We start from the raw sequence: 13,658 nt of genomic DNA on the forward strand, positions 1-13,658 counted from the left end.
TTGTTAGCAGTTAGCGATAATTTGTTATCAAATCGATCTACATTTTACCCAAACTGAGAGCCAACAGTTGCTATGTTTGTCTGTTTTAATGCTGTTCCTTGCTTGCTAACTAATTTTAAAAGATCAAGCTTATAGTCAGGACTGGAACAAGTGAGTCTGAACTAGCTGCAATAGGTTTAGGCTGCTGGGTGGCTTTATGATGCACTGAGCAGTTAACCCATTATCATTCACATACACCACTATTGCATTAATCATTACTAATTATCCAACTCTGGCTGTCTTCCATAATGTGTCATCCCCCAACCCCCCGTCATGGTTCTGCTGGAATTTCATCCTGATAAAAGCGAGTTTTTCCTTCCCACTTTGACCATGCGCTTTCTCACAGCGAGTTATATGATGTTGAGGTTTTCCCTCTAATTTTCTATTTTGAGCTCTATCTTACAATATTAAGCACCTTGAGGCGACTGTTGATGTGAATTGGCACTAAATGAACAAAACTAAATTAAAATAGTCTGTTATGTGTATTTAAAGGACGCACACCCACAGCACCACACCACAACAAAATAAAACACTTTTCTAAATGACAACAAACAAAATGAGATATCCATCTTTTAGCAATGTTTTTAAATCAAGTAACATGACAAACCAGACACAAACAAAGGGAAAAGAGGACAGCTTTGAACTTAATTAGAAACGCAAAGAGCTGACAGTGAAACAGCTTTTTGTGTTTTCCGAGTTAACATGTTTGTGCATCCAGGGTAAGATCTGTCTGTCTGCTCAACTGTAATCTTAAGTAATTGTGTTTAGAAAGCACTCAAACTGAAAGACTTCCTCCCTTTTAAAAACCGTGACAAAAGAGAAACCTGAGCCCAGGGCAGTTCTTTATCTGTATCTGTCTCTCTAGTCTCTGTTACTTGTATTTTTCATGACGTGACTGTAATAAGGTCTTTGAGGACCCAAGGTAAATCGCTGATTTTTGCACATCGTGTGGGTTTGTTTTTTATTGTTTTTCTTAAGCAAAATTCAGCAGAATTCAGTGTGTTAGTGTTATGGACAAATTCAGTTATATTAATCAGCTATAAACCTCTAAACATCTATCATAATCCCACAAAACACAAAGTAAAGCAGACATACTTTTCTTTTCCAGCACAGGAACATAATAAGTGGTTTAAAATGCAACAGGCCCAGAGCACCTCAACACGTCTGTATGCTTTCAAGCATCTGAAGGTGATTGAGAGTGAAAGCAAGGGAAGCAAGTGTGAAGTTTTTCCTCAGGAAACAGAGTCCATTTCCACTTGGCTCACAGACAGAACCGGAATTTGTTTTGCGTAAGCTCAGCAGGTCAAAAATAACAGAGTATAAAAGCAGAGTGCTGCAGGACGCCGCCTGTGACAACACCTGCAGGAGCGGAGAGGGGTGGAACAAAAGTAACACTGCTTTGTGTGGCTTAGCTGCAATTTACGAATTTACAGAAACTAAACCCAATATCTGAGATACGGGCAAGTGAAATGTTGTGCTGCAATATCAGTTATCTGTAAGAATATTAGACTACTGTTATCTTAACATCAAATCATGTAATGTAATCTATGCATACAGTCTGTATTTATAAGTGTCTCCACACTTACTGACATACTGTAACGGACGCATGCAGCCACTGAACATACTGCTGTACCTTCTTCTTTCTGTGCGTTTCTTCTTTAAATACTGAGTAAATTTCATTGGCTTTGTATCAGTTCTCTGCTCAGTGACAACAAAACTGAATACAAAAATGTAAAAACATTTTTTAAAAACATTTTTCAGTAGACAAGAACTCCTTTTCTATATATCTGCAGAGCAAACTAAAAGTTTGAAAGGTGAATTCATCCTCCCACTCGAGAGGGAAAGGAATATAATGTGTGTATATCGTTTGTAATCTGTATCTCAACATTATTTTAGAAAGTATGCAACTAGTTTGCCATGGAATATTACTCTAATGGGGTGATAACAGGCATGCAAAAAGACAGAGACAAATGGTGGTTGGAGGGGGGTCATTATTCATGGATCTGTTTTCCTTCTTTTCTTGGAGTCTTCAGTTTTTTGTTTTTTGCTTTTCCCACCACGAAACCCAGTCAACCTGTGCATTATCATAAGAATGACTGCAGGGTGCCGTATCGTGCCCTTTTGCGGGGGAAGACCGTTTCGAAACATGTAGCCCTTTGTTTACCATCAGATTAACCGGTTGTTCGGACTGGCCTCGGGAATGAGCAGCTTCACACGCAGAGATCAATGTAGGACAAATAAGTATGTCAGAAATTGGAAAGAAACTGGTAAGATGCCAGATTTGCTGAGTTTAAAGGCACTCAATGTTTTGTTCTCGATTTCAACAATATCAGTTATAAAACACACAAACACATTACTTTAATCACTTCATTGTACTGAAGGGCACCTCAGCAAAGCATATATGCCAAATATATCTTGGAATATTTGATACACAGAGTTAAAATTCCATTCCTAAGCTGCCCTCTGTAGCTTCCTCACGGGAAATGTTCGGCTTCCCTGGGAGATACACTAGATTTACTGCTGTAGAGGTGAACTCGATGCTTTTCCACGCGTTTATGTTATGTTCAAGTAGGAAAGTCATCGCAGAAAGCTGAAGAATAAATAAATAAATAATCTACAAGCACAGTGAGAAAGGTTAGTTTTATTGTTATTAAGCCTCGTCATTATTTACCAGCATATTTGTGATGAGTGAAAACAAACCAAAATATTCACCACATTAAATCAAAAATTATAAAATCCAGTCAATTCAATCAAAATAATTATTTTTGGTTTTGGAATTTATTTAAGTTTTCATTCATCTTATTTGTTTTCCTCTTTCTGTTTTACATTTATAGCAGCGGTTACCTGACACGAACCCGTGCTTGGTTTAACCTGTTTGCACTATTTGCTGTGTGAATGTGCAGGTGATGGGGGAGGTGTGTACGTGTGTGCGCGCAAGAGGAGGGGTTAACCCACACTTCCGTAGACCACTATAAAAAGTCCATCAGTCGGGCTGTTACTCATATCCTGAATCCTGGTTTCACTCAGAGAGCACACGGACGCGGAGGACAGCATCTGCAGGACTTCGGCGTTTTAAACTCTTTTTAAAAACGGTCAACATGGCTGTGGCTGAAGCAGTGATGCCTGCCTTAATCTCGTTTCCGAGTCTCAAAGGACTGGATAATGTAAGTAGAGAACATTTAAGTATGGCACATTGTGGTAACTCTAGTGTGTTATCATAATATGTTTGTAGATCTATTTCTCACTGTTGACCGACTATGCAGCTTGGCTTTCTTCTAACTTTTTTTTAATTTTGCGCTCCTTTACATTTCTAAAAGGTGGATGAGGGAGTGCAGAACAGCGCAACAGGTGATGCAAATAACCCGCCGTGGGAAGTGGAGTTCAACATGGTGCGTTCTCCTGCTTTACCCTCCAAAGAAGACGACGAACTGGGAAAGTTTTTGGATCTTGATTTTATTTTGTCCAACACCATCGGCCGCGATGCTCTAAGCGACAGCGACGGCAATGGGAACATCCCACCAACGCAGCAGCAGCAGAACTGCATGTATTCTCTCCCGGATTCGCCGGAAAGCTGCAGCGGTGGTGCTGTGACGGAGTGCAGCGATCATCCTCCCTCTCACCTGGGCTGCCACGGAACTGCAAACGTCGCAAAGTCGAGCCCAGCTCACAGTCTTATGGCGGAGCTTCTCAGGCCTGAGATAGGTTACCCGGCTGATGCTTCACCGGACTGCGCGGGCAAGGAGAGAGATGACCGGGAATTCACCGAACTGCGAGCTTTGAATTCAGCCTCAATTCCATCGGCTCCCCTTCACCGCCCAGCTGCCACCGCACCGATCCCGCTTGGATATAAAATCAAAACCGAGTCTGGGGGTCCATCTTGCATGATGGCCGCCAGCGGTGAGAACTTTATGGAACACGTTCACGAGAAAAACCTAATGCAGCCAGTAACCTTTACGCACCACCAGGCTGCATTTCATGGTGGGTTGCAGGCTCACGGCACGCATCCCATGCAGCACGCTGCATCCCACGGACATACGGCACACTACCACTTAAACGCGCACATGAGCTCTCACCATCCCAGTAATCAAAGCCATCTCCAGGGTCAATATATGAACGCGCCATATCACTCGATTTACGCACACCAGGGTGTGCCATCGTTTCAGGGACACTACAACGCGCAGAGAGAGCAGGTCCACGTTCACCAGCAGCAACAGCAGCAGCGTCCACTGTCGATGCAGGGGATGGTGCTCACTCCTCCCTCTTCTCCTTCTCCGGTTCTGCTCGAGTTTTACTCGCAGGATGAGACCGGGTGCATGAAGCAGAAACGAGCCCGCAGATCGTGGGCTAGAAAACGCGCTGCCACGCACAACTGCGAGTTCCCCGGCTGTGGAAAGACTTACACAAAGAGCTCCCATCTCAAAGCGCACATGAGAACACACACAGGTGAGAATCTAAAATCTAATATAATTTTTGTTTTCTTCTGCTTTTTTTTTGTTTGTTTTGTGAACATGTCATATAAAATATGTTAATATGCTTCTGTTTACATCTTTCAGGTGAGAAGCCCTACCACTGTAACTGGGAAGGATGCGGCTGGAAGTTCGCCAGATCAGACGAATTGACCCGCCACTTCAGAAAGCACACCGGACACAGACCCTTCCAGTGCCACCTCTGCGAACGTGCCTTCTCCCGTTCAGACCACTTGGCTCTCCACATGAAGAGGCACATGTAGGCCACAGTTCTTCTGGACTCTTGCATCCATAAGAATCCACCCCTCAGAAGAGGACCGACTTGGTTTCTCCCTGCTGGACTGTCCAAAATCAGTGTAGCATGAACTGTTTCCCCCTGACAGACAGTTGCAGTTGTCCTCTTCCACTCCACTCTTATTTTTTTATTACCACTTGTATACTGCCAAATTAAGTGCCTCTGGTGGTTACTGTACATACAGAATCTGTGCATACATGTATAACACTGCCTAAATTCTAGTTCAGTAGTATTTAAGACACTTCCTCACACTGTCTCTAAAATAAGTTATTGACGTGAGTGCCTTACCAGAATTACATAGGCCTATCTGCTCATCCTGAGCAGTTTTTGTATTTTTGTAATGTTTACATCTTGTATCTTTGATACTATAATCAGTCAGGGTGGTAATTATTATTATTATTATTTTTTTTGGTATTCTGTTTTCTTATCGTAGATTGTAAACATTTGCTAAGCATTGTAGACTGCTGTGGATCTTTATAGTCTGGTTCAGCAAAGATTCAGGTACTAAATTGTTTATAGGATCCCAAGAAACTGGTGCAGTGTGAAATGTATTTTTTTTTTTGTTAATGAGAGTTTTTGGCAAAGTTGTCCCTGTGGTTTTGTTTTTTGTTATGTTTTTATGTTTGCTGTGAGAAAGAATCCACTGCAACCAATGGTCGATTTGGTGAACTTGAAAAGTGTCATTCTCCTAACATGCAGTTGTTTTAAATTGCGCTCAAGGGCTCCAAAATAAAAGTTTGTTTACAAATGCACCAAGTTTGTTATTGTGCATTTCTCACTCATGTAATCTCTCCAGAAGCAGGTTTGTCTGGTCATGGTGTTTTATCCTTCCTTCTGGCTTGTGTGTTCCCAGAATCCCAAGAACGGGCAAAATATTAGTAGGTGCATGTGTTACTCTAGTCCATGGTTGGAAATGTAGGGGACAAAGTTTGTGCCTAACATCCCATCAAACATTAACAAAAAAATAAGAATCAAGGTGAAATCTTACTGAAATTGCTGGATGTAGAAGCATCAGTAAGCTCTTGTTGCTTTACTTTACCTGCACAAAATGTACTCATTTAACTCTGCTTTACTTCCTGTCTCCTGGCTTCAAACCCCACAGTTTAAAACCATGGTTTACCCTTAATGGCCAGGTGTTCCTGTAATAACAGAACACATGTTATTGAACAAGGATGTTGCTACCATATTTTTCAAGTTGAAAAAACTGAAATGCTTTCATTTATTTTATATGCTTAGATATCCTGACATGCTCTGTACTGAGACCTGAAATCACAAAATTTCTAACTACAATAAAGCCACTTTTCATAGAGGATTAATGACTCAAACAGCTTTGGATCACTACTTATGAAAGACTGCCATCTAATGTCATTTCAGATAATAACATTATCTTTAACAGGGCGTTCAATGTCTTAAACTATCCTCTTGCATGTATGTAATGTTCATCTGTCTAATATTTATTTAGAGATGGTGAAATCTGGAATCAGGAATATGTTCCACACTGCTTTGTGATACAATGACTTCTCTTTCCTTTGTGATCACTGTTATACTTAAGAATCAGAATATTTTAATCCCAGAGGAAAATTATGTTTAGAAACGACTTTAGAGTCAGTTGAAAAGATATGAAGAGAACCCAGAGTAAATCATGAGACAGAAATTCAGCCAGGACAGTCACAGCACTGTGCTTCTGCCAAGAGGAAACTTGATATACAACAGTATGCTCAACGTGTTCAATTTACAACCAACATTCAACCGGACCAAACGGTCAAAGAGGACTGCTTTGTTGTTCCACCTCAGTTTCATTGATCAATTAACCGTGTGAAAACACTGGGGACTGGGGTCCTGCTTCTGTCTGCCCTGGAACATGTAGAGAAACCTGTTTTGCACTGTGCAGGTATCCATATGCTAATTCCCCACAAGCACCCGTGCTTTACAGCTCACAGGTCCTCCTACACAGGAAGGCGGACCTGCCCATGTATGAACTGGGGATCTATTGTGAAGCGATTTCCTGATAATAAAACCAACCGTCTACAATAAAAATGCATCCCAGGCGCCGGCGCACTGTCACCACACCCGGACATTTCACGAGCTTTTCATGTCTGCTTAAGCAACACTGCCCTCTATTGTTAATGTATATGATAATCTCCATCTGTTTGTGGGCGAAATGCGACGAACTGCCATTTACTACAAATATTTAAATGTTGGTTGTGAATGGGAAATGGTACTTAAACCATGAAAGGTTGCCGGCGAAGATAAAGGAGCCAAGCTGTTAGTTTTCCCACATCAGGCAGTTGAACAACAGCGCCCGTTGACTGTCTCACTCGTCCCCTGTTTTAATAACCTTTCAGTAAAAATGTTAGCAAAGAGCCAGTTATGCCACCTAGCCCTCACGGACTGATTTTTGGGCTTCTTAATTAAACACAATTCATTTTCTGTTGTAAATGTTTATTAATTGTTCTCCTTTGTCGTTTTGAATCATACATTGCTAAATTGAGGGATTTTACACATATGGAATCAAGGTTATTATAGTTCATTCAAACTAAACTAAACTAAGACTAGATGTGGGAAAAACGTAACATAAGTTAATCGCATTAAAAATAAAAACTAGACTTTAGAATAAAAAATATACAAATTGAAAACTAACTAAAATAAAATAAAATAAAGTGTTTTAGTATCTGTTATCACTCTACAAGTCTCAATAAACATGCTTACTGTGTTGACTGTGAGCCAACTGCTTTCATTTCATGCTCCTGATGTGTATAAAAGACTAAAACTAAGAGGAATTAAACTGAAAGTAAACACGTTCATAAAAACCAGAGTGAAACAAGAAAATCAACTATGGAAACTAAACCAGATTAAAAAGTCAAAATGAAATATGAATAAAAGCTCATTAGAAAATACAAAATTTAATAACTCAAATAAAATCTACGTGTACCAGTACTTTAGTTGCAATTAAGACATTTCCTCACACTCTTTAAAATAAGTCACTGACTTAAAATAAATGTTTTACCTGGATAATAAGCTAAGGAATTTTTGTAATGTTTATTTCTCACATCGCTGATACTCTATTCATGCATTATATGAATCTGTATTCTTTGCCTGCAGATTACTTAGTGGATTATTTCTGGTTTGGCAACTGTTTTCTTGTTCAAGACCAAGAAATAATGTTGCTAACAATTATTTTCAGGATCCCAGTAAGGAGGCACGGTGTGAAATGGATTTCTTGTTTCTGACAAATTGTCTTTTTACTCATTTAAAACATAATTCAGAATAAAGAAATCTGTATAAATATTCTATGTGCTACACTTTTCTTCTGAAAGTTTTTAAAACTGAGCTCAAATATATCTGCAGGACAATGAAAAACAAAAACAAAACGTATAAATGATTGGTATTAAGCCAACAAACTGAAAGATTAAAGTGAATTCTGCCCTCACTCCAGAGGAAAAAAGAAATGAAATCTCTGCACTAACAATTTGTATTTCCAAATTGTTTAAGAATATACACAACTAGTAAGTGACTATCTCGAAGATGATACTACACAGACAAAAAGACAGAGCCAAAGGGGGACTGGGGGAAACATTATGTAACCTGCTTTTCTTCTTTTGGAGCCCCCTCCTCCTTTTGTTATTGATGAAAAATGATGTAGGCAAAGACTAAAACTGGAGCACCGCTGTTTATTTTAAAATGAATACATGATAGTTCAATAAATTTCATCCGAAATTGGTGCACTGTACATGTTTGAAAAACAAGGGTAAATAGTAGTAGGGAAAGTGAGAGCACAGGTAAGACTGGAAGTAGGAGAGAGGGTAGAGGTTGGGGTTTAGATCCTCTGCTCGAGCTAATCTCTTTTCTTCTTTCTTGCTGCTTTGCGTCTGCCACCTTTTCTCGTTTCTTCTCAGCTGTTATTTTGATCTTCTATGTTCTCATCACATCTTTCTCTCACTCTCAAAGTTTTCTTCACTTTCTTCTTCTGTTCTTCGTTTTTCATCCTTTTCCTTTCTGCTTTCTTTTGTCCTTTCTTTCTTTGTTCATTTCCTCCTCTTCTGCCTCTCTGATTTTCCAGTTTTTCCTCACGAGAACTTGTTTCTAGGGTTTGTTCCTGATGTTTGGCATTGGGTGCAAGCTCCTGGGTGGAAAGACTACAAATTATTTTGTTAAACTCAGTCTAAAAAAGATGTTAAGACCAAAAATGACATTATGATGGAGTGACACAATCAGCTAACCTGAAGCAAGGTTTCCCATTCAGCCTCATTTTCCTTTAATTTCTCACAGAGAAGGGTTTTCTTAATTTTAAGCTCATCCATAGGCCCCCTCAGACGTCTGGTAGGTGCAGCTCCAGTGTTGTTTCCTGCTGTTCATCTTTGTGTCTTTTTTAGTTAATGCTGGTCTACGCAGGCTGGGGTTTGAGCTCTCCTTTTTAAGGCATCTTTGAAAAGCCTCATCCTTGCGCTTGAGACAGTGCAATGAAAAACATCCATTTGTTCATATGAGTAAATTAGCCAAAGCATAAGTAATTTTTTAAAGACCCCTGTAGTGCATCCTTTTGTCAGATTAGTTTTATCAGATTAACCATTTGTTCTAATGAACAGCTTCACACCAAGGTATTTGTGCTTAGACTGCCAGAAATATTATTCACCAGATTTCTGGGTACCCAGTTGGGTTTGTTTTTTTTCACATTTGTAGTTTCAGAAGATTTCAAAAATCTTTAAGCATACGACACACAAATTTCAAAAATTTCCCGAAATCAATTTCGGAAATCAGAAATTTTGTTTTGGATAAAACGTGATGATTACACTATGAAATAAGTCACTATCTAAAGATTTATAATTAAAACAACCTACATGGATTAAGCTACAGTACTACAGTGAGAGCCAACACCAAGTGTAGCAAGAAACACTCAGCAGAAAGTATAATTAAAGCAAATGTTGCACAAAAAATCATTTTAGTCATTATGGATCAGAGAAAGTGTCTAGGTATAAATAAACCAGTCAAACAAGAGTCACAAGTTTATACATTGCAATTGCTGCCAATTTCAACTGCCATAAGACTTGACTGCAACGTGCATTTAAACTGTTTTTACCATTTACCACGAAAGTAACAGTTGTTAAAGGTTTTAAAAGGAACAAAAAGTACTAGTTTTTAGCTCTGTTAGTACTTTTCATGTTGTTGGAAACATCTTAGAATTAGGTTCTCCTTCTGTTTCAGGCCCCATGCAATAAAACCTGTTTTGCATTGTACAGGTATGCATATGCAAATTCTCCCCACAAGCACCCGTGCTTTACATCTTTAAGGAAAGTGTTGAAGGGTGATTCTCACATGTCAGCATTGTAAACATTTGCCAGTTTAGGAGTGCCTGAAATGAGTTCTTAACAAGTGATCTGTTTCCCAGCGAGCAATATCACTGCTGCAAGTCCAGCTTTGTTAGCTTTGTTTGGAGAATTAACTGCCCCATCTAACCTAATGAGATATATAATGAAATAGGAATGTAAAGTTGTTAACTAGTGTTAAGGTTTATTCACACAGAATGATTTATCATTAAATACAACATGAGGATACTTGGAAAGTCTGTCAATCCAAACTTCATATGCATGATTGTTTTCCTGATCCCTGGTACAAGCCCCTTTGCCACTTTGTTTCTCTACCTTTAGTTCTGAGCCAAAATTATGAAGATCATTAGATTCATTTTGCCTATTGTGGGTTTGTGACTTCTTTTTGGTTTTAAAGCATGTTAAAGCTCCTTAGCTTCCTGTTTATGATGTTACTTTTACTTTCCTTGTACTTTTAAATTGCTTGTTTCTCTCTGTCTTTAGTTCCTTCTTTAGTTCTCTTTAAATCCATAACTGTAACATTAATTACACAGAGTGTTACACATTCTACCTGACAAATAACCCTTGCCACCAGGGCATTACACTGATATAATGATGCTGAGGGCGTCAGCATGCAGACACACTAAGTGAAACGACTTTGCAAAAATACTGGGAAGAATGGCTTCATTTCAACATAGCAGACTCAGTGTCAGATTTGATAACTCCAGTTTTAGGTGTACGAGTAATCTTCATGGAACAATAGGGGTAAGATTTTCCCTGTCAACTGGGGAACTGTTTTTGAAGTCAAACACAGAAACAGAAAAATCAAAACATAAAAGAATGTCACTGGAGGGAATATCATAGACCAGGGGCTTCAGGATGAGAGATTCAGACTAACAAAACTGATTGCTACACTCCTGTTTTACTCATCTTTCTACCATTTTCTGCAGACACATTATCAGTACAGTCATTTAAATCACAATCCCTCTCATCTATAATTGCTTTCGGATTACTGACTGTTCGGCTGCACTGTCTAGCCACACTGCTTGAAGGTGTTAACCTCTTACAAACCTGAATGGGAAACGTCATTCCTTTCACTTGGCATGTTAGAATAAATTTTACAAGATCCCAGCTCTCCCGCTAGCTCTTCATAAACCGTGATTTCCTTCTCTTACAAACAGTAGTAATAGTAGTAGTTTGTAAGAGGTTAACACCTTCTAGCAGTGTGGCTAGACAGTGCAGCCGAACAGTCAGTAATCCCACCACCTTTGTTAGAGGACCTGACATCATATTTAGGAGGTAACAATGTTTCGGTCCTTAACACACAGTACTCACCCATCAGAACTAAACCATTTCGGACTTCATGATTGAGTTATTTCATGTCATTGAGATTTGGTTTATTTTGTTTGAGCATATATCTGTGTATGTGTGTATACATATGCAGCTATCTATGTATATATTGGTTGTTTGTTTTATATGTCCAAAATAAAAGATTATCTTCATCATCATCATCATCATCATCATCATCAAAAAGGCTGAGTGAAGAAGAAAAACGCAGCAGACTTGTCCTATTGCAGTGTAACTAAGGGATGATTCAGGGTCACTTGAAGCTTTATCAGAGAGGAAGGTTTTAAGCTTAATCCTAAAAGTAGAGTGGGTTTCTGTCTCTTGAATCAAAACTGGGAGCTGGTTCCACAGAAGAGGGGTCTGAAAGCTGAAGGCTCTGCCTCCCATTCTACTTTTAACTACTCTAGGAACAACAAGTAAACCAGCACTCTGATAGAGAGCTTTGTATGAGAGGAGAAGGATTTTAAATTTGATTTTGGATTTAACAGCTAGCAATGAACAAACGCCAATATGGGAGAAATATGCTGTTTCGTTCTAATCCCTGACAGTACTGTCACATTTTGGAACAACTGAAGTTTTTTCACAAAGTTTCTAGAAGAACATGAAAATAATAAATTAAAATAGTCCAGCCTCGAAGTAATATATGCATGAACCGTCTTTCAATGGAATGTTGTGTACTTGAAATAAATAGCACGTGATAAAACCCACTGGTATCCCAAAAGCTCTTCTGTAGAGAGGAATAGGCTGAAATTCCTGTTAAATTAATGTTTAGCTGAACCTATTACTGCAGTCACTCTGAAAACAAAGGCTCATACACTGCAGCCTCTCACAGTTGTGTATTATTGGATTTTTTTTCCTCAGATCATAAATGACCAAGTCTAAATTACTTTGTCATGTGTTGAGTCGAACTTCTCTTAAGATTCTTCCACCTGGACATTACCATAATAATGGGTGCATAACAAAGTAGAGAAATTTTATGTGCTATGAGGTTGTTTTCTGGATTTCCAGCAGCTCACAAATACCTAAAATATATCACCAGAAATCCATGTTACTAATATCGTTTGTGTTTTTAAAAAATTAAAATGAATTTGATCCAAACTGTAGTTCAGTTTCAAGGGTTTTCTCTGCACAGCCATGTAATGTGTGTTTGTATGCAGGAAGAATACTGAAAGTAACCCCAGTACAAACGTCTGGGCATCGTGCTTGTGTTGTTTTAGGCTACTGCCAGTTGAGGGCAGTGTATCAAACATACTGTTAGCTACTTCACTTCAAGTTTTTACTTGAAGTGTTTACTTTTGTTGTTGCTTTTCCCATGTTACTAAGAAGACTAGTTATACAGAGAAAAGGCATGCTGGGATTCAACTAATGCTTGTGTGCAATTATCCAAAAAGCCACAACTTGCAGCTCATCACATGTACACTAATCTGGTGAGAGCGAAAAGTCAACAGATAACTGCTAATCATTAGATTTATATCGCAGGCTGACTTGTATCGAAGGCTGAACGAGACATAAGACGCAGTGAACTGTAGTCTTATACCCTTCGTCCAACTCCAGTGCTCCAGTGCTCGTGTTGCATTGTGAAACTCTTTGTAAATCCTGAGGTTCCTCACTAGTTGTCCTTCTTGTTTGCAGATCACAAGTAGCCGACCACTGGTACTATATTTAAAAATCAGATTAGCTTCTTGTTTAAACCTCTTATAACTCATTATGCATAATAGTTATGTTCATGCATTTTAGATCCTACAGTCCTTTATTGCTTTTGTTTCCACTTTCTTGTGATTAAATAAAATAATGAATTTTGTTTGTTTTGGGGAGTCAATCACTGGATTGGTTAAAGTACCTAAAGACTTACTGTGACGCTTTGCTTTAATGTATTTATGCATGTATAAACATGAATACTTAAATCATTTTTATCGGTAGTGTGTCCAAAAAACGAGGAAGTCCTAATATTTTGACCACACATTTTTTTGTATGTTTGTCGCTCTGCATTAAGTCAGCATGCGGATTATTTGTTTAAAGAATTTACAAGAAAGGTGCCTAAGACAGCTCAGACTGTGTTGAAGAATTAAGGTGGTTATCATACATAAGATCCTTTCTTTTTAATACTGTCTATTTATCTAAATTTGCTTATCCAAATCAGAGTCTCCAGAGGTCCACTGGAGAGGTTGGTGAATCGTGGGAATTATTACAGCACCCTGCTACCAGAAA

General features: G+C 38.8%; 1 protein-coding gene across 1 annotated transcript; it reads left to right on the forward strand.

Moving 5' to 3' along the window:
• Nucleotides 1-3,035: 3,035 nt before the first annotated feature.
• klf17 (Kruppel like factor 17) lies at nt 3,036-6,095 on the forward strand. Its single transcript, XM_080861825.1, has 3 exons — nt 3,036-3,203; nt 3,357-4,482; nt 4,593-6,095. The coding sequence occupies exons 1-3, from the start codon at nt 3,138-3,140 to the stop codon at nt 4,766-4,768; spliced, it is 1,368 nt and encodes a 455-aa protein (XP_080717951.1). The 5' UTR covers nt 3,036-3,137; the 3' UTR covers nt 4,769-6,095.
• Nucleotides 6,096-13,658: the final 7,563 nt, after the last annotated feature.

The sequence above is a fragment of the Rhamphochromis sp. 'chilingali' genome, assembly GCF_963969265.1.
Source record: "Rhamphochromis sp. 'chilingali' genome assembly, chromosome: 16".
Classification (NCBI taxonomy): Eukaryota; Metazoa; Chordata; class Actinopteri; order Cichliformes; family Cichlidae; genus Rhamphochromis; species Rhamphochromis sp. 'chilingali'.